General features: G+C 44.8%; 2 protein-coding genes and 1 long non-coding RNA gene across 5 annotated transcripts; 1 reads left to right on the top strand and 2 right to left on the bottom strand.

Moving 5' to 3' along the window:
- Positions 1–1,293: 1,293 nt before the first annotated feature.
- LOC108153935 lies at positions 1,294–2,070 on the bottom strand. The gene has a single exon (XM_017284032.1). The coding sequence runs from the start codon at positions 2,068–2,070 to the stop codon at positions 1,294–1,296; it is 777 nt and encodes a 258-aa protein (XP_017139521.1).
- Positions 2,071–4,319: 2,249 nt separating this feature from the next.
- On the bottom strand, positions 4,320–7,192 carry LOC108157319. The gene is made up of 3 exons (XM_017289334.2): positions 6,309–7,192; positions 5,806–6,094; positions 4,320–5,536 (listed from the first exon to the last, which is right to left on the bottom strand). The coding sequence occupies exon 3, from the start codon at positions 5,277–5,279 to the stop codon at positions 4,728–4,730; it is 552 nt and encodes a 183-aa protein (XP_017144823.1). The 5' UTR covers positions 5,280–5,536; positions 5,806–6,094; positions 6,309–7,192; the 3' UTR covers positions 4,320–4,727.
- Positions 7,193–9,000: 1,808 nt separating this feature from the next.
- On the top strand, positions 9,001–18,216 carry LOC108157328. Of its 3 annotated transcripts, none has more exons than XR_004471900.1 (7): positions 9,027–9,367; positions 9,429–9,510; positions 9,570–11,061; positions 11,120–12,372; positions 12,451–12,521; positions 12,583–17,462; positions 17,518–18,204. It is a non-coding gene; the product is annotated as an uncharacterized LOC108157328 (long non-coding RNA). The 3 variants fall into 3 exon arrangements; XR_001775173.2 differs by having other exon boundaries at positions 9,029–9,367; positions 9,570–11,057; XR_004471901.1 differs by lacking the exon at positions 9,570–11,061 and having other exon boundaries at positions 9,001–9,367; positions 12,156–12,372; positions 17,518–18,216.
- The last annotated feature ends 3,391 nt before the right edge of the window (positions 18,217–21,607 follow it).

Below are 21,607 nucleotides of genomic sequence, written 5' to 3'. Positions count from 1 at the left end.
AAACTGTTGTCATACGTTTGTCGAAGGTTCCTTTATTCCACAACAATTAGCGTGAATTGTATTACATTAAAGGGGTATTATATTCGTCCTGAGTGTTCCCTGGGATCCCATTTATAATCCGTGCACATTAAGCTGCTGAAACACAGCGCTGACCCACAATCAGGAGCTGAATGGACAGCGAGCGGGCGTTAGCCTGCTTGTGGGATCATCAGAACTTCTTGGGATTATAATTTATACATTTTGCGCAAACTGAATAATTGATAATGGCACAATGGACTTGGCAGCGCCGCTGCGGTTTAGAGGCTGCGCTGTGGAACGGATGTACAGACAGATGTCGGGCGCTGGCGCTGGCTGATGGCCAACGAACCCGAGCAACGAGCGGAAAACCGCAATGTGAAAAAGCCATTTGCTGTTTGGCCTTCCCCCTCCTAAATTTCCACTCACCCACACACCCAACATTACTAGCGCACTTAAAACAGACGAGGAGCAGCAGAGAAGTCAGGTCATAGAGCAGAATGTTGTAACATTTCGGGGGACGGCCATTCAGTGCGGTTGTGTCTTGGGTATGTGTCAGTCAACCTGTGACGACCACCGAATCTGTCGCTGGGAGTCGAGCAGCAATTCTTCATTTCCGGTGCAGCTTAAGAGCCATGATTCCTTCCCGACTCCTTCCTTCCTGGTTCCCCTCTGTGTGAGGAAAGCCTTTCTTTTTGTGCGCTGTGGAAAAAGCGAGCAACGGCAACGGCAATGGCAGCGGAAGTTGCTTGCCTGACCCAGACCCAGACACAGACCCACACCACTCAAGCCAAAACTCGTTCCGGGGTCGCCTTCAGTCTTCTACGTGTTCCTTACCTTGTCCTGCCTTGCCCTCTACTCGCGCTTTGTACTGTATGGTTTTCATTTCCGGTTTCCGCTGCTGTTCGAGTTACTTAAGCGGATTACAAGAGCAACAGCGAATGACGAAGTCAGTTGGAGCAGGGGCTTGCTGCAAATGATGAAGTAGACGACAGGACCGATTCCAGTCCTGGTCCTGTTTTGATTTACCAAATATGTTGAATATTAATTGAGATTTATGGCCACTGCACCTCCACTGGGCCTTCCTAACCCACCCACCCGTGCATTGTTAGGCAAACCCATTATCGTAATTATGCCAAAATGACGGATATAGAATACCAGTTGTAGATGGACCTTGCCTATGGCGAACTCTACTTCATTAAAAGCTGAAACACAGTTGTATTGCTGCTTTGCTATTACTTATATTTGAATGATTGAAACAGGGAGAGGCATCTAGCACTAGGCCTGGCAATGGGCATTCTCCCAGAGCTGTGCCTGCGACTGGAAGTAGTTAACCAATTCCTCCATAGTGACGTTGGCGAGCATCTCATTGATTTTCGGGACGAGCAGGTTCTGGTACAAGGAGTCGGTGATCTTTGGCTGGATCTCCTGAAGACCAAGAGAAATGAGAGTCTTGCTCCAGCGGTTCCAGAAGTTGTTGGTGGAGATGTTCCACAGAGTGTTCCAGTTGTCCAGCTGAATGTCGGCCAAGTAGATGGCCAGTTTGAAGTCGACGATGCGCAGACCCGAGGAATTGGTCAGGCTGTTGGCAAAAGAGTAGCTTCCCACTAAGCGCAGATCCACAAAGGCCTCATTGATCAGATCGCGCTGACGGATGGGCAGAGGGACTCCGGCAATGTTGATGAAACCCTCGACCTCGGAAGAGCCCAGAATCTGGATCTTGGGGAAGATAACGTCGTAAGCTGCCTTGCCAGTGGTGCCATAATCGCTGGCGCTCAGTATCTGGAAGTTGTTGAGGCCCTCGATCCGGATGTTGCTCACATTGCCCTTCAGATTGTAGTCGTCGCTGGAGCAGTCGAAGGCGTAGAAGGGATTGACAATGGGAGCAAGCACGGGAATGTCGGGGGCGTAGCCGCAGGGCATGATACTCTTGAAGGCCTGGATGTACCGGGTCATGGCCGAGCTGAAGTTAGCACTGGCAGCCTGCTGGGGGACTGGTGTAGCGCTGACCAGGGCGATGCCCAGGAGGGCCACAATGACGAGTTGGGAAGCCATTTCGATTGCTGACTCGGTTGGTGAATGAACTGTGAATGGTTTACGATGGCACCGTGTGTCTTTTATAGTTGGGATTCTTATCTATTCAGTCGATGTTAAATGGAAGCTTTCAAGTCTTATGATGGATTGAAGATCGATGGAATCGCTTATTGGGTGCCCATATCGCCACTAAGGCGCATTACGTATCTTCAGCTCCCACATGACTCACTGGCTCGTGCGCCTGTCGAGGGGTTTCACACGATGTCAAACGATCCATCGACTACTTATTGTCTGCAAATACCGAGAGCCGTGTTCATTTGGTTTCGATATCGGAATGAGTTCCCGGAATATTCTTATTGATGAGAGCCTTGGTTAGAGTGGCCTTTTCCGAAGCCACAAGCAACCAACTAGCAGCTTTATTAAATACTTTTTAATTCAGTTCCACTGAATTTTTCTACTACTGGAGATGATAGATGAGCTGAACAGAACATCAGAAAAACATTCATGTTCTCAGCATATGCAGGTGTTGAGGTGTTAAACCTCTGAAATATTTTCAGATTTATAGAACTGCAAGCAGACTGTAAATGGTATCGTAACTCTTTCCACAATTCCGGTCGCGTTTAGAACTCTTGTCTAAGTCCGCGGTGGAAAATCTCCCAGTCTTTTATGGGACCCCGGCATTTCCAGAATATCGACCCAGGCTCTTGAGATTGAAAGCTTCTTTCAATGCCATCAATACTTTTCAGATCGATATAATCGTAATCAATAGTGGATTATTGATTTCATCTTTAACTTTACATAAAAGGTACTATCTTCAATCTAGTGGACCTTCAGTGCCACCAGATAGTTGGGATTCCCAATTTTCTTTTCAAATTAATAGATCTTGTTTTCTATTATATGCAACTTTTGTTCTTGTTTGTTTTGAAAAAACAAACATCTTTAATTGCTAAGAATTCCGCTTTAAATGTATGCCTTTGATTCCAGACCTACTCCTCTTCGAGTTGCACATATCGTGGTTTTCTTGGAATTCCTTCTCCCTGATGGCAAACTTCTATTAGCTTTCCCTTATTGAGTTACTCTAATAGCTCAGCAGATCTTAAATTTCTATTACATATTCAAAAGATTTTTGAGTGTTCTTGTCTTGCAATCCTTTATTGGGTCTATGGAACTTTTTTTAATGTTGAATGTTGTACCAAAAGCAATAGAATAAAAAAAATCAACTTCTTAAAGTGCTTCCAGATGTTCAACTGCTCGAGAAATGGAAAGAAAACTTGTTTTTCTCTCCGTAAGAGAAATATACTAAAGCTGTTCCTTCTTATCAACGATTTCTGAGTAAACACATAAACTTACTCGTTTAATCTGTTATGAGAAAATAATGAGGTAGTCTGGATGAAATGCGGGAATGATAATTATAAAAAATACTTTTCACTTTGAACTTTAAACTCAAAAGAATCCGTGTGAATATATCCAAGCTGCCGATGCAAATGGTGTAATGTTATTGTGGAAGAGTAGACCCTGTTCAGTTCTTTCTATAACCTGTTCCCTGGCTCTGTTTCTTTTAATTTGTTTAATAAACGCTTTTTACTTCATAAGCCGGTGGCCGGGGCTCCAGGCTGTGTACTCAGGTACTGCCCCGAGGTTCTGACGTGGACTCTTGCTTAAACTATTCACCCTGTCCATTAATAACTCTTGCTTCCTTACGATCTGGAAGGAATTGTTTATAATTCTTCTCCATAAAAAAAGGTATGCAACAAATAATAGAGGTATATCTAAGTCATCCGCTATCCCTAAAATGTTTGAGAACATTTTATCTCTGCACCTGCAACTGTCACCAACTCAGTTCTGATTTTCCTCGAAAACTAGTCTAGCAGCTATCTTTCCTGCGTTCGGTTCGGTTAACGCGCCGCGCATCATGCGGCATCGCCCCTCGGTTCTGTGTTTTTGTTGGGATCCGCTCGTAACAGCCTTTTGCTGGTGTCACACGGGCCACTTGATGGCCACGCAACGTCCAGATAGTAAATTCGAAAAAATGGTTTCTAAAGGCTTCTTTCTTGAATAGGAAGATATTTGGTCGGGTGACCTACTTCTGATTTAATACACCAAAGGTGTTGACGATTAATTGAGATTTATGGCCCCTGCATCCACCAAAGCATTGTTAGCCAAGCCCAAACACGGCCTTCAGTCGCCCCATTAGTGTAATTATCGCAAAATGACGGATATAGAATACCAGTTGTAGTTGGACTGGTGTTGAAAGCCGAAACACAGTTGGATTGCTGCTTTGCTATTATCTATATTTTAATGATTGAAACATGGAGAGTCATCTAGCACTAGGCCTGGCAATGGGCATTCTCCCAGAGCTGTGCCTGCGACTGGAAGTAGTTAACCAATTCCTCCATACTGACGTTGGCGAGCATCTTATTGATTTTCGGGACGAGCAGGTTCTGGTACAAGGAGTCGGTGATTTTTGGCTGGATCTCCTGCAGGCCGAAGTACAGGAGCTTCTTACCCCAGCTGTTCGCTAAGTTGTTGGTGGAGATGTTCCACAGAGTGTTCCAGTTGTCCAGCTTAATGTCGGCCAAGTAGATGGCCAGTCTGAAGTCGACGATGCGCAGACCCGAGGAATTGGTCAGGCTGTTGGTAAAGAGTAGCTTCCCACTAAGCGCAGATCCACAAAGGCCTCATTGATCAGATCGCGCTGACGGATGGGCAGAGGGACTCCGGCAATGTTGATGAAACCCTCGACCTCGGAAGAGCCCAGAATCTGGATCTTGGGGAAGATAACGTCGTAAGCTGCCAGTGGTGCCATAATCGCTGGCGCTCAGTATCTGGAAGTTGTTGAGGCCCTCGATCCGGATGTGGCTCACATTGCCCTTCAGATTGTAGTCGTCGCTGGAGCAGTCGAAGGCGTAGAAGGGATTGACAATGGGAGCAAGCACGGGAATGTCGGGGGCGTAGCCGCAGGGCATGATACTCTTGAAGGCCTGTATGTACCGGGTCATGGCCGAGCTGAAGTTAGCACTGGCAGCCTGCTGGGGGACTGGTGTAGCGCTGACCAGGGCGATGCCCAGGAGGGCAACAAGGAAGAGTTGGGAAGCCATTTCGATTGCTGACTCGGTTGGTGAATGAACTGTGAATGGTTTATGATCGCGCCGGGTGTCTTTTATAGCTCGATTTTGTATCTCTTGGTTATATTTTCGTTGGGAGATTCCAAATCTTATGATTGATTGCATATCGATGGAATCGCTTACTGAGTTGCCTTATCGCCACTAAGCCGCATTAATTTTAATTTTCCACAAGACTCAATGGTTCGGGTGCCTGTGGGGGTTTTCCTGACAGTTCAGCACGCGTTTTCCCCAAAACGATCGATCGTCTGGTTAGTGGCTGCATAATGCCAATAGCCGCGTAAATTTGTTTCCAATAAAGGAATGAATTCCCGGTATTGATATTCATACTGATGAGGCGAGGCGACTGGTTCCCATGGCCTTATCTGAAAAAACAGTCAATTAGCATGTTTGGCAAACATTTAAAATTCAGTTGAATACTGAATTCGGTAGAAATCTCCATTTTAGTTCTAGTTTGCTTGATTAAGGTAACATCAGGATGCATCAAAATACATCCTCTTTTCAGTGCGCGAAATTTGAGCATTTCTCGGAATTACATTGGTATTCGCTGCTGTTCTTACGGACCCATTAGGCTTTAATTTTGGCGGTTGTAAGTGCTTTTTGAACCGCTTCATGGTCGTTGGAGAAACATTACCTGCACTATTGACGGTGGCTGCGTGGCTACAGACTTAATCTGACTATGGTGCCTCTCCTCTTCCAGCTCCTGCTGCTCTTTCTGTCTGAAATATTAGTGGATGCTGCATTTTAGTTTTTGGCAAATGTTCCTTCCCTCTCGTGGCCTCAAGCGCACAATCCGTGTAGTGTCTATCGATCGAATGAGCAGGACATTAAAAAGCCTTCAACCTTTGGTGGTAGACTTTTATGCGACTTATTGGCAATATTAACAGCCGACAATCGACTTTCTTTAGATGGTGAATGGGAATCTGTGGAAATAAAAATTAGCTTTTTGTTTGAACTGGGTTTTGTAATGTATTCAAATAATTTAAGTCAATATTGATTTGAATTGGTGAATTAGCCAAGGCATGAACTTCATTTCGATATGAAGTAAAATAATAATATGGATTAGTCCCTTTTAGGTTTATTTTTACTTTAGATTGGAACGCTTTATGCTTCATGCTTTAGCTTTTCTCAACTTACATTAGTTTAGATATTTTTCTCCACTTTCTTCCTTTTTTTTTGCGTTACTAGATATGTCGGCTTGAGCGATGTTTTGCTACACGCGAACTAGACGGAGAAGCATTGATCCTAAATCTCGTTTTGCTAGTGGGATCAGCCACAGCCGAGGAGCCACGTTCAAGTACGGAGTCATTCTCATTACTTTGGCGATGTTTTATTGCACGAGATCTAGACGGAGAATCATTGGTCCTAAACCTCGTATTGCTAGTGGGATCAGCTACTGCCGACGGGCCACGTACAAGTACGGTGTCATTCTCATTACTTTGCCGATGTTTTGCTGCACGAGAACTAGACGGAGAAGCATTGGTCCTAAATCTCGTATTGCTAGTGGGATCAGCTACAGCCGAGGAACCCCGTACAAGTACGGTGTTATTCCCATTACTAATTGCCTTGTACTTCTTCTCCAAGTCGCAAATGCGGATCTCTTGGCTCACGATGATCGTCTGGAGCCGAATTATATCGTCGCGGATTTTGTTCACGTTCGCCTCAGACAAATACATAAAGCGCTGACTATTCAGTGGTGCAATAGATGTACACACTGAGGAATCGCTGTTGTCAGAATTGCCGGCGAATCGTCTGCTGCTGGGACCCTCACGATAGCCTTTTAATTTGGGAATTCTTGGCCCCTGAGGATGCATCTTGATGTTGGGGTTACTTGCTGACAATATGCTCGGATTGATGGCAGCTCGGCAAACCGGAAGAGGAGCGGATCTATGAGGCCTGCTTCATCTAATCATATTTGTTGGACTACAATTTGGAATGGTTGGTATTATTGTGGCAGCATTTTCTTATAGAGCAAAAAGTGACTTAATATTCAAGGTACACCCGATGAACGGAGAACATTTGTGTTCTCTGAGCTATTATTTGAGATGGCAAAAGTGCACACAAAGAATCTCTTTTCAGAGATATTTGACTTTAGCTATGGCAAACAAATGAACCTTCAATTTGAAAAGGATTCCATTTTTGTTCATTCCCTTGGTATTTGGGTAGTCGGATTCCTGTTCCAACTTGTGTTTTTCGTGCGTATTACATTGGGATGCCTTTGTTTCAACATTTTGATTTGGTTTGGCAGGGTCCAGCGCGCAGGGAGATGGAAATGGCTCTGGCTCTGGCGCTAGCTGTTTGGGATGATGACTGGGACCATTGAAGCTTTGTTGGAGCGATTCACTTGAAATGCAAAACTTCAATTTACTGCAGGCGCCAGTTTGCTTTCTTTTCTCGTGTTGTATTGCACTGCGTGCCGTACCGGAAACAAGCTACGCTCGGTCCACTCCTATCCACCTATCCAACATCCGCTCCCACATGGAGAGCGACACGCACAGACATGCACAATGGTACATATGTAGGTATGCTCCCTGCATGCGCCTGGACAAACGGGATGGATAGTGAAACAAAGCAAATGTGAGCTGAGTAGCCTCTGCATTGGACATTTGTTACCGCTGGGCAAAGATGTCCGCAGCGACCCAGGGCGAGGGCCAGGGACTGGGTTTTAGGTTCTGCTACTCCGGCTTTGCTTCCATCCTTTGATTCTCCCACCCCGCGACGGAGGTGCGGAGTATGTGTGTGTGATTGAATGGACTTGGAGTGTAGTACAACACTCGGAGCTGACGATGACCACGTCCATGTTGCCGTTTTACCATGCAAATGCCGGTGAAAACATTTTTTGGACACAGATCCACCGTTGGCCATATTTCGCCAGTGCTGTGGATGGGGAGGGGCGACCTGGCCGAACAGCTGCCGTCTGCCGCTTGCCGCTGCTTCAGTTTGCCCTGCAGCCATTGATGATGAGCGCAATGTTCATAACCTGCCCCCTCCTCCCACTGTGTCCGGGTGGATGGGCTGGTTGTATGCTAATTCCCTCCAGGTGCACATGTGCGGATAGCCGGGTCGAGCCGGAGACGGACCGTGCCCGGCGGCTGAACAAGATCTGTATTCCATTTCTGTTATATATACACAAGATTGGTACACATTATTTTCCTGTTTCGAGCAGATCAAAGTGACAACTGACCGCATTAAGGCATTAAGGCTATGCAGAATATTCGCCGAAAACTGAGCCGATGATGGGGCTCCACTTCATTTGTGGCACACGACGACGGCGGCCCAACGCTGTCGGCCACAACAAAGCATGGCCCACAGCCAATTTGGTTGGACACACGGCTAATTGGACCAAAGTGCGTGTGCCATCCCATCCTCCGCCTGCTACTATTCCTCCTCCTGCTGCTAGCTGACGGTGTACCTTGGGTGATGGTGGTGTACGAGAGTGTGCCATGCCTGTGTTTTGCGTGGATGGAGTAAGAGTGTTCTTGATTATACTTCCGCTTGCTTAATAGGAATTGCGCCACAAAACCACATTATGCCGGCGCGTTGTCGCCCTCAAGTTCTTCTTATTCCTACCTCAGGTGGGGCCGGCCCGACCCCTGAGCATCAGCCTGAACCGGAGCTCAGCTGCTTTGGCCTCTCTTTTGGGCATTGTGAAACCACAAAACTTTTACCGTTTGTTTTGGTTTGGCCTCCGCCAGTGCCCGGATTTCCCTGCACCCACATGTATTGACTAAATTAATATTCTCAATTGAAAACTTTTCAACAATAGTTGCTGCAAAGTTTTTCAAAGCCATTACACGGAGAGAAATCACACGCGGGATCAAACAAATGCAAAACAATAAAATTTATTATGTTGTAACATGCTCGTTAACAAACGAGCTGGCAGCCCTGGAGCCTTTAATGATATTCGATTATTGTCAGCTGATCAGATTGTGTTTATCGATATTCCAGCTTTTGTTTGCCTTTGTTTATGTTATTGGCGTCATATGCGGATAAGTTGTAAGAGAATAGTATCAGTGAAAGTGAATTACTCTTCGGAAATAAGCCACGTTGCTGACTATGTTATTCGTGTGTCCACGGGTGCCAAAGCACGGGCGTGCGAAAGCGATCGAGATACTTCCAACGCGTCACTGCCCCGAGATGACGGCCCGCGTGGCGGAGTGAATTTCTGGAGTTGGCGTTCCGCGAGGAATACTTGAGTATTGGATTTACTTTCACTATATCACCAAGTTCTTATGTGTGTTTGTACATAAATTTCAGAATACATAGGATGAAGAATTCTGTAATCAATCATTGGCTTCAAGTAATGCTGAACTTAAGATATCAGGTACACACTACCCATGTAAGTAAATGTTTTTAATGAACTTCCAATCATAATTGTTTCTTTTTTTGTGAAATTAGTCATATGAAAAGCTTCAGCCCGTCAAATGAGTCACTGCCAGCATTCTCAACACAGCGTTTCCCTTTGAATAATCTTGGCTAAAGCCCATTTCGTTCAGTGCAGCCTAGGCGGACACACCGCAAAACTTTTCCGTGTGGTTTTGTGTATTCCATTCTAATAAGTCGCCAGCTATCTAACAATTCAAATCTAAGAAAATTTCAAAATTCAATTTGCACTGTGGTGCGGTGTTGCTGTGTCGCTGTGTTGATGGGGGAGTGAACAACAAAAGACCACCTCATCTAGAAACTCCCTCGGTTTTGTCCCTTCTCATCATCAGCAGCCATTTCCGCAACCACACCACCCGATGCGATGCGACGGCAAAGTGAACAAACATTTCTGAAAACTTACTTGAATAGATTATTAGGAATTATCAAAACTTAATTTAGCTTAAGAGTGCTCAATGTAAAGGGGGCAGGGCAAGCGGGCGGGACGTGGCATGCGGGCTGCTAATGAATACCGCCCGAGTTCAGGAACAGGTGACAAACAATCAGTGACTGCAGCACTTGAAAGGCGGCTTTTGAAGTGGTTGCCATTGAGAAAACTTTTGACTTGAAAGAGGGGACTCCGACCTGGTCGGGGACGCTGTGGCCATTGATCTTGTCATGTCTTTGTTGTGGACTCTGGTAAGTCCCCGACTAAGCGGCTTAGGGCACTCTGCGCTCGTGGAACTTAAAAGTTTAGCACATGCGACTTAAGCGCTAAAAGAAATAACATCAACTGCTTGGCTGTCATCACAGCGGGACTGCGTTTATTAACTAGACTCGGAGATGGACGCTGACATGGACATGAACACGGACAGGGATCGATCTAATGAGGCTGCCAGCTGGCGGCAGTGTCTGGGATTGGCCGGGTCTGCCATATCCAGCTGTGTAATCGGCTTCAATTAAATCAAGCCAAACGACACCGGCAATTTGAACGTTCGCTTTTGTGCTCCCCACGGGCACGGACAAGGAGCTTGCAGCTAAATAGAATCCAGCCAATGTCGGAGTTGGAGTTGGAGTCATGGCGACCTTTTAGCAGCGCTTCCTGCCGCTTCCCCCGTCCTGGCCATTCACTCAATCTGGCGTTAATAACGTGGCACAAAATTTACAAGGGAAGTGCAGATGGAAAGAATACTTGAGTTACCTTTACCTTGCCCTTGCCCTTATTCCGAGCCGATAATCGCAAAGGAAAACGGATGTCCAATTAGTTGTGTGCCAGCTTCCGGCTCCAGCTCTTCCTGTGCACATCCAGCTCATCTTCGCCCGGTCTGAGCCTGTCAATTGCAGCAGCTTCCATTCGGAGTCGAGCCAAGTCGATTGCCAGTTGGAGGCCAGGCGACGCACAGCCTCGCCCCGCACCGCCCCGCCCGTCATTGTTGCCGGTTGGACGCCAATGGCATAATTTTCATATTTGCTTGCCAGTCAATTGCCAACAATTTGCATAGTTTGATGTATGCATGTATGTATGTAAGTATGTATGAATAGTAGGTATATGTGATTTATATGTAATCCTCCCACTCTACTTTTAGATATGGCTTATCCCGGTCCCTAATCAATGCCTATTTATGTTCGAAATCCGTTTGGCTTTGCCAGTGACGCGCTTATCACGCTGCATGCTCGTCGGGCTAAAAATTGAATAAAGGATTTAGGGCCTTAAATTGGAGGTACAGCCGCCGACTTGCCACGTCAAATGCCAGTGTCTCAGAGTGTGCGTGTTGTGACTCCACCAAGGATCTCCGCGCGTGTGTGTGTGTGTGACAGGAAGCCAAACAAAAGCAACATGTGTAACTTGTATGGCCTGGCAGCGTCAAAAGGCGAGAGGCTGGAAAAATCTATTAGAACGTGTCTTGCCTGCCAACCCGATACTTCGTTACCCATTCGCCCAGCCTCTGCTCCATTTTCCCGCTTATATTTCACCCGAGGGCATAATAAGCTTGCCTCTGCCTGCCACTTTTTCGAAGAGGAAAACCTCTCCGCCTCTCTGTCCCTCTGCTTTTCTTTTTCCCTTTCTTTTTTTTATTTATTTCCACGTGCGTCTGTGTGCCTGAGATATTTACTTATGATTGAGTTGCGTGGCGGCAGAAGAGGAAACATCGAGGGCACGCCACCCTCGAAACAATTTGGTAAGAGATTGCGGTTGCTTTACTGATTTTCTCACCCATTTTGTGTGCGCTTTCGCCCCATTTTACCCGACCGTTCGTTTCCTCCCTCTTCCTGCTGCCGGCCTGCCGGCCCGCCTGCCAGCCAGAGTGTGTGTGAGAGATGAAAATTTAAATTGATTTTGCATTGTTTGACTGTCATTGTTGTTGCCCTCATCGCCGGGCTGTTGGCTGTTGTTTTTCTGTTTTTTGTTGTTTTTGTATATGGTGGTTCTCGATAAAAGCGAAGCAGCTCTGGTTCTACATGGGTGGAAAATTATTATAAATTTCAATTTGTGCATCATAAACGTAACACCGAATTGGTTTCGGGATTCCCTCACCCGATTCTCTTTGTTGGCTAGCTGGACAGTACTGTTGCCTTTTGGGATGATCTTTCATACCAAGAGGTATCACCATACGATTACAGGTAAAATACGCAGCCTAAATAACAGAATGGAGATTAAGTGGGCTGACTATTGTTGTCATGCCGGATTTTATTGGAAATATTCAGTCTTGGCTCGGACTTGCTCTCTGTTCGTATTTTCCGGGTTGAGAGGCTTGACTGCACTGGGATTTTTAGGTGTTGTAGGTAGGTCTGCATACACTCCTCCTGCAGCCATGGATAGCGGATCTATAAATTCAAGGTAAAGCTACAAACATATATGAATACCTTGTCACCTTCATAGGTTTCAATTGAAATGTATTGTTCTTTTTCTTCTCAGGCCTTGGACACGTCAATTATCCAAACGGCTTATGCTTTTCTGATATTCTCGGAGCCTTACGGAGATCCAAGGTAAAGATATTCCTATCCCCACCATTTCATGAAAGGATTAACATATTATTTTTCCTTTCAGGTCTTGCCAGACGTTTCCCCAGAGCTTTGATCTGCCTCGAATTGTACTCCCCTCTTCTTCTATATGGCTTGACTCACCCCAGCATTGTGATGCGCTTTGTTTATGTGCGACCCAAGAATCATTTGTTTTTATATGAAATTGTTTTACGCTGTGGCAGCGATCAACCCGGCGTCTGCCCCGCTCTCTGATTACAACTACAAAACTGATTCTTTGGTTTCCTTTTTGCCGGGCTGTTTGCTCTCTGCTTTCTTTGGCTGTTCATACAAATGTTTATCGACTTGTGCGTTGATTTTCCGCTTGCTTTGGTTTTACAGCAGCCCCAGCCCCAGTTCCGGTCCCATTTTCATCCTTCGAGGATTTTTCGGCATATCCATGTCAGAACGGAGCCGTAGCACGTGCACGGTAGGGTTAAGCGTTGCTGCTACCCATTCCCATTCCCATTCCATCCCTGACATGTCTGGAGAGTGTGTGGTACAGAGTGGGGTCTGCATTTGGGGCTATGGATTGGTAATTGAATTTATTGTTTGACATTCAAAGTACCGTTGAGTCAATTACGCTGGAAAATTGGTATCAAAATATTTACGAGCTGTTTATTGCATTACGCAAATTTGATGCCCCCTCCAGGCAAACCAATTCAATCCCCAGCCCGAACTAAAAATGAGAAAAGGTAACGCAATTTACATGCTGATGCCAGGGCTCCCCCGAGTGGTTGCAAGGCTACATACATATATATTCTCAAGAAAAATTACATAAAGGTTAAACGAAAAAGGAAACTTGTCGAGGTGTAAGCTGCCCGTGTGCGTCAATTAATTGAACAGATGGATTTCCCTGCATGCGCTGCAATAGATCAAGAATGAACTGCTTGAATTCCGAAACAAATGCCATCCAATACTTACACTTAATGGGCTTACGGGCCACCTTCTCGTTGAGTGTCAGCAGGTCGGACTTGACGGTGTCATTACTGAGCACATTATCCATGCAAAAGAATCCATTGCGCAGCTGCATCGGCAAGTGTTCCTGGATCATCTCGAGGGACTTGGGATTGTCCGCCAGACGCGTGTAGATGTGCAAGACATGTTGCAGGATACGAGGATCCGGCTCCAGCGTCTGTTGATGGATGACGCGGCCCAGAGTGTTGATAAGATGGGTTCGACGGGACAGACGACGGGTGACAAACTTCAGGCCCACCGCATTGTCCAGGATGCGGTAGAGAATAAACGAAGAGAGTGTTTTGCTCATGCTCGAGCCGTGCTCCAGCTGGCGCAGGAGTTGAGGAATCATCTCGGCGGCTATTGTGTAGCAGATGATCTCCGTTGTGTTCTTTTTCAGCAGGCCACAGATGATGATCAGGACCGAGAGTCGCACTTTCTCGATGGGAAGCGTTTTCTGGGTCAGCTTCAGCAGTGGCATCAGATAGTAGAACACGTGGGTGCGCATCAGCAGCACTCCAGTATCCGGATGCTTGGCCATGGACAAGAAGAGGCTGAGGGCCGCGAAAACGCGCTGCGACTGCTGTTCATCCAAACTGTTGGCCGACACCGCCGGATAGACGTCAGTCACCTCCTGCAATAGCCCGGCCACAGTGCCAAACGACTGCCACAGCATGGGACCGAGATTTACGATTATTTGGCGACGCTCGCAAAGCTCTAGCATGGCCAAAGGACGGTTCTCCTTGTTGCACAGGTCCAAAATCCATCCACAGATGTACTCGGCCTCGGCCAATTCCCCGATATCAACTTCTGAATCGCTCATCTTGTTTGCTTTAATTGTTTAATTTTCCTTTTAATTTTCCCTGCGGCTGTCACCTGTCTCTTCGGTGGCAGAATGGTAATTGTTTTCTGTCAATATGAAAGTCGGCCTTCTGTCTGTTTTCTCTGCGGTGCAGTGCAATTTTTGTTGACCACTTTGTTTGGGTTATAAGCCGAGAAATCTTGCACCTTTCAAGCAGATGTTGCGTTTAGCCCAGACAGAAATTGGAGACTGGCCTCATACTAAAACAATGAGAGTAAACAGATTCTATAGCCACATCAAATTGCATTGCTTTATAAGCCAGACTATTTTTGTTTTCACTAATTGAGAGATGTCACTACTAGTGTTGGAAAAGTTATGAATGTAATTTAGTTTCAAACACCAGAGGGTGACAATGTTATAAAAAGAATATTAATTAATGCACTAAAGTCCTCGAAATTGCGGAATTAAATAAAGCCGTATGACACTAGACTTTAGAGAGAGATACTATGAGAGACAGAAATTGAATCTTAAAAGTGTGGCTATCGAATATTTCTGCCGCAGCTGGCGCATATAACTTTCTTGCTCTCACTGCAAGCTTTTCCCATAAGGCTGTCCAAAGTCCAATTTCATCAGGCTATAAGTAATTTATATCGTTATGGTATGCCTGGAGTATTTGAGTTTTCTTTGAACAAACTCACATTGAAAAATGCATTCGCATTTCAATCTTAATAAAGCCGTCAGTCAAATACTGCATTATTTACCAAACCAAAGTCTGTGCACACTAGCCAGGCGACATTAACGGTACAAATATATGCATATGCATATATCTCGTTGGACGACCAGACAGGCCATTGGATAAATGAGCTGATGAGTTGCAGTTAATTAGAGCGAATTCATCACTCACTTGCAACACCCACTCCCCACTCTCCACTCCCCAATCCCCGCCCCTCACACGACCGTCTGTACCACCCAAATGAATTATGCATAACAATGTGGGCAACAAGAACAACATGGGGCTAAAGCTAAACCATGCAATTAAATGCAAACAATTTTCCATAAATTATGTGCGGCAGCAACAGCAGCAGCAGCGTCACCCCGAATATGTACGAATATATGTATGTACATATGTATATGTATATGTAGATCCATGAAGCGACTAATGCAAAACGGAAGCGGAAATCTGTTTCGGTCTTCTGCATGCGTGGACGTACCCCCCTACTTGCCCGATTGTGTATGAGTTTGTGCCGTGCCGGCGTGTTAATTGGCAACAACTCTATTATTAGAAGAAAAATATGCTGACCCGTCAATGGCAGCAATTTGCCTTGCTAATTTTCATGGCGGTCAAAAAAACCGTGGAAATCCAGGCAAATATAGAGGAGAACACAGGAAAATATTCAAACACTGGTATCGGGGGAGGGGGTGGGGCAGCTGTGACAATTCCCAAAAATATATTTGCATATACCAGATCGATGTATATTAATGCAATTAAGTGATGCATCCAAAATTTTCAAATAAACAAATGCGCAAAAAGCAGTTTTCTCCTCGCAACTCCCCTCCGTCCCCGAGGTTTCATTTTCCTCTCGGTCGAAAAGTATTAACTGCATTTTCTGGATAATTAGGCAGGTCAGTCGCAATCGGAATTTCCGGTTGCGTTGTTGCCCTTATTCAAAGTTTCGAATCGCATTGGCAAATTACAAATTTCACGCTACGCCAGGCAAAACGCCAAATAGTTGTGCCTTTTAATGAATCGACTAAAATGGTACCCATTCTCTGAAATACTGAATTATTATTAATCCTCCTCTCAGTGAATGAATGCCATGGAAAGCAGCAAAGTAAAAGTACTAGTAAATGATAATTGATGCTCCCACAGGTCACATTGAGTGCAGGGCACATCGTTATTAGCTGCTGTCCAACCCAGGCCACTCAACCAAAATGCCAAAATTGCATTTGGAGACTACACACACCACACCCACGCCACGCCACGTCACGTCACGCCAGAAGGCACCACGCACTGCTATTGAAATACGCACCTCACCACATCAGAGGGCCTGTCATACCTGGGGCCTATGGTATTTTGTCTAATTTAAATTAATATTATGCCAAGCATCAGCAGTGGCGGCAGTGCATGCCAGAGGCATTTCGGCCTTTATATCCTTTGGCCCTTTTTGGGGCCGCCAGACAGGACAGCAGAGCCAACAGCCAACAGCCAACCCATTGGCCATTGTTCGTCGGCCACGGCAAATTGAAATTGAAACTGCAACCGGATGTAATTGGGCTTGCATACGTTCGTTTCGATTTGGTTTGGGCTCCGTTCCGCTTAGGTTTCTGCTCTACTCTTTCCTGTTCTGCCAGTCTGTTTGTCTGTCTGTCCGTTGATAATATCATTGATAGCTTTTGCCACAATTCGTAACCGCAATAAGTTGTTGTTGGTCACAGTTGGAGCGGCAAAAAAGGACCGACCGTCCATTACCTATGAGACTACGAGCATGTATAGACGACTGTCCACTCCCACATGGCCATGAGGTTGTTCTGTTCTGTTCTGTTCTGTTCTGTCCACTCGCTCATGGCTCTGAGTGTTGTGTGTTTCTGTGCTGAATGGCAACTGGAAATTGGAAATTTTAAGCTACCTTTATCTGTTGAATGGCTTGTTGATTATTACCGAAGCTGGCGAATGGATTTGCAGTTGCTTCATTTGTGGAAATTAATGAACCAACACACCTAAGCTGCCTTCCATTGTCTACTGCATTCTCTGTGTGCATCAAATACGTTTTGGAATCTGCCATTGTCTGTGTATGACTGAGTGGGTGGAACCCACAAGAAAGATATTTGGTAACGAACATTGCACCAACTGTAGCAATGCATAATAAAAACAGACCAGAGATGGGGATTGCTTTACCCTTTTTTTTAATATACCTACTCTGAACTGCAAGCGAAGAGACAGAGAGAGAGAGTGAGATTTTATTGCATTATACTATTAAATATACATTTGAAAACAATTTAAAACATGTATAGTAGTACATAGTAGTATATTTTCAGTGCACATCTGCATTAGAAGTGCACAATGGTCCTCTGAGCACTTGCTCCCTGGGATAAACTTTGTTTGATTAACTTTTTGCCACCGAATAAGCAACAGGGAAAACCCCAAAAAGGTAAGCCCTAAGCCCGCACAAAGTGTCTTTATTTATATTTGATAAGGTATTACAGGAACACGCCACACAGACACAGCAAACAGCACCACAGAAGCACACAGAAACAGAAGCAGAAACACGCAGAACAAGAAGCCCCAACAAGGCAGGCCCCAGTGCCAGCGAGTTGGAAAACTAAAAAGTGTCGCAGCAATTGTTTTGTGACTTGTAACTGTTTGCAATTGTTAAACTTTGGTCAATAATATCACCTGCGCCTGTCCACAACCCACAACAACACTAAACTGCATTTAGCATCAGAAACAATGCGGCGTCTGTTGCGGGGGAAGAAAGAGGTTGCAGGAGCTGCCGGGCGCCGGGCGCCATGCGCCATGCGCCAAGTGGCAAGTAGCAAGTAGCAAGGGTAATGCAACAAGTACAAAGCTGCACGTATTTACCATCTACTAAGTATTTTCTATGACTTTGTGCCATTGTTTTTATTTTTTATTTTTTTCCAGTAGCTTGCGTTTTTTTCCACACCCTTCCACAGGGTGTTAGGATTTTCGGCAGGCAGCTATGTGGATGCTACAGTGCACATTCGGAACACCGCCTAGAACACTATAAGGACTATAACGATCTGTCGGCTGGTCAACTGACTTTGATATGATGGATATCTGCCAGTGTATCAACAGCTTCGGCTTTTCTTTTTGATTTGTATTCTTTTAGAGGTTTACTCGAGCATTAAATAAGTCAAAACACTCACACAAATACGGGGAAGGAGCGAATGGAGGAGTGGGGGGCCAGGAGCATGAGCAGCTGCTGGCCTGCCGCTGGATGGCTTGCTGGATGGCTCGCTGCCTGGGAACAATTGTCAACAGAGCGCATTGTTTTGTTTACAACATGGAAACTTTTGTGCTTAACTTTGGCACTGCCAACAAGCATTAAAAATAATTTTCTTAGCCAGCTGAGCAATGTGAATGGCGGAGGGTATTTCGGCGCAACAACCAGCATTGTGTGCTTTCCATTCCCGTTAGATGAGGCGCCTAGCCAATGCCACTCGAGCGGGGAAAAGATATGGCAATTGAAAAGAGTAAATACGAAATGTACACAGATCTATGGGACGTTGCAAAGTATGCTACAGTGGAGATTCTTTAAATGGAACAATTCTGAGTGGAAAATATAGATTTTCTCTATTTATAGAGAATCAGTATTTCATATAAATCTAATGCTAAATAAAGCAAAAGATGGTTCCTTAAGTATTCCTCACCTGGTTGTGTGCCAGAGAAGTTTTCCTGCATATTTTGGGACCCTTTCGTTACGCTTGGGAAAACTTGAATAAGTTTGGTTTGTCATCAGCATAACTTTGCAATGTGCAGCAATCAAAATTAATGTAAAACGCGAATCTCAAAACTTTAATTAAGTCATACACAGCCATTATGTCTGCTAAACCTTGCGTGGCCTCCCCAAAAACAAAAAATACAATACATATATGTAGACTGAAAACGATAACTGACACTTAAAAGGGGAAGGGTAATGGATGTTATTGCGAGGCGGTGGGTGTGAGCCAATGATTGTCATTAAAATGTTTCCGCTGCCTCCCAAAAAACAGCATCCAGCATCCATTGTCAGTCGCCGTTGCTAATCAGCGATGATGCCACAAGGTATTCATATGCAAAACAGAGACGTTGCGCGACGTTGACATTATTCATTGCAAATGGCAAACGGAAGGGATATTCATATATACATTGGCCTGTGTGTGTGTGTCGGAAGGGAGCATATGCCGGGTGGGGGGTGGTCGTGGGTTGCCCCAAACTTTAGCGGCGCATAAGGTAAAATATAATCAAAAGCCGTGAAAACATTTTTACACGTCATTAAACTCAAATTCAACAAACCATGGCAGCGTATGTTACGGCAGCACACACATACACAGACCACCCACCAATACCTGGCGGCACACACAGATAATCCCAAAAAAGAAAGAGAGAGCTGATACTCCTTCCAAGCCTCCAGAAGATTGATGTGCCTCGGTTGCATAACTAAATTAAAGCTCCGTCTAAATACACGAGAGAAGCTGTAAAATTGCCAGGCTCCATATCGGAATCTGGTCTCTGGCTCGGCTTTTGTTAGTTTCTGTCGAAAACTTCTAATTACCTTGTAATGATTGCAGTTAACATGTTTCGTGCTTGTTGATGATAGACACAGACCCGCCCCCGAATCAGAAGCAGCCCACAACTCCCAGCCCACACTTCTCTGACACTTATGAATAATGACTTTGTCGAAAGTTTCGACAAAACGTCAAAGTTTTCATGACTGTTAGGCAGATGCCTCCATGGGTGTGGATGTGTGGATACCTTTGTGCAAATTGAATTTAATTGAATGCAACAAACTAATTAAATTCATTTCCCAGATATAGCCAGGAATTTTGAAATTCAAGTCAAGCAAGGAAATCAATGAAATTTGATTTCCAGTTTAAAGGACAAAAACCCCACGGGTCAAGCAGCTCCGGTCAGCCTCAGCCCTTGGACCATAAACCTTTGAATTATTAATTTTTAAGCTTCCCCCCCCCCCCACTCCTTGTGTGTGTGTAGGGCAACATTACGAAAAAAAGAGCGACCCCAGGGCCTTTGATTTGGCCTGTGGGTCAGTGAAGCACAAGTAATAGGGTGGCAGGGAGGACACACAGTCCCCCCCACACACACACACATATGTCTGCACGCCTGAGTGCGCATTATTAAATCTAAGTAGCCGAACGGATCGTGAAGTGGGTGGGGATGTGGGTGTGGGGTTCCGGCATTATTAAAAAATCCCGGCATGAAAACCTCAGCAAAAGATAACAGAATATTGATTCCAAATCACATGCATTATGCATTAGCCCCCAAACAATTTGCAACATGTCGGTCGGCGGCCAGTCAGCGTCAGCGTCAACGATTTCGATTATAAAATTTCCAAAAAATAACACAAAGCTGATTATTTTCGTTACATGGACAGGCAATTTGTCCAGCTGCCAAGAGCAGTATTCCACACAAAAACATAATGCAAACCAAAAGCCAAAAATGAAACCATGACAGAAAAAAGGGCGCAGAGCAGGATTTTGGCCCCAGGCCGGCCCACAAACGGAATGGAGTTGAGACTGGGCTGCTAGCTGACAGTTAGCGTTGCATTGTTTTTGCTAGCCAATTTCGGGTGGCTGTCAAATCGGAGTCTATAGGACTCTGCTGTTTTCAAGGGAGCAAGCAGCCATTCCTTTGATCCGTACAAACATTTCAGATCACTTTATTCGATAAAGCTATAGTTGTGCTCATCAGTCCCTCAGTCTTAATATTCAAAACTATTATCGCAGCATAAGAACTGTGTCACCAAAAGCTTGAATGAGTCTCTTTTGACTTTTAAATAAAATATCCAATATTTTTTAGTGGGGAAAATCGGACACATTAATATTCCATTATCTTTCAATGGGTAAGATAAGAAATATATCAGCTCCCTTATAAAAATACATACTCCAGCGTTGGTTAATATCTTATCATATCTTTTCCAAGTTTAGATAAAATCGGTTATCAACCCAACCAAATTCAGACTCAGATGCATTAAAATCTAAAACGGAACTAATGCTACCTCTTAAAAACCATAATTAAAATCAAAATTAAAATAATATAAATTATTTTTGATTCAAATATTGTGTTTAGAAGAAAGTACAAAATAAAATAAAAATATATAGAATTCAGCAATATATATAAAATTAGCCATAAGGAATATTCAATATATGACAAATGCATTAACTATAAGACATATCTTTGCAAACAAATAAATCATATTTCATCGCTTAATTGGGACTTTTTGATGACCTGATAAATTGTGCAGGGCATGCGAATCGTTGTGAGGAAAACTTGATGGAGTTTTCCTTTCGCCATTGCCTCTCAGTCCTCTCATTCCGCGTGTGACACCAAATTACATTATCAGAGAAATTGAGTTTGGAAAGAGACTGGGACCTGAAAAGCCGTCGTGCCACTCGCCACCGTAAACATAATTGACTAAAATGTTTTCACAAATTAATTAGAGGCGGCTAAATTAATTTACATGCCAAAAATGTTTGATGCAGCGCCGCCCTTGCCGTGCATTAGCTAATTGCAAATTGACTTTATCATTTTGGTTGCCGAATTGTTGGCGGCGGTGCC

This window comes from Drosophila miranda, chromosome 2 (assembly GCF_003369915.1).
Source record: "Drosophila miranda strain MSH22 chromosome 2, D.miranda_PacBio2.1, whole genome shotgun sequence".
NCBI classification, from domain to species: domain Eukaryota; kingdom Metazoa; phylum Arthropoda; class Insecta; order Diptera; family Drosophilidae; genus Drosophila; species Drosophila miranda.
The sequence above is the reverse complement of the archived record's forward strand: the minus strand, read 5'-3'. Positions and strand labels throughout refer to the sequence as shown.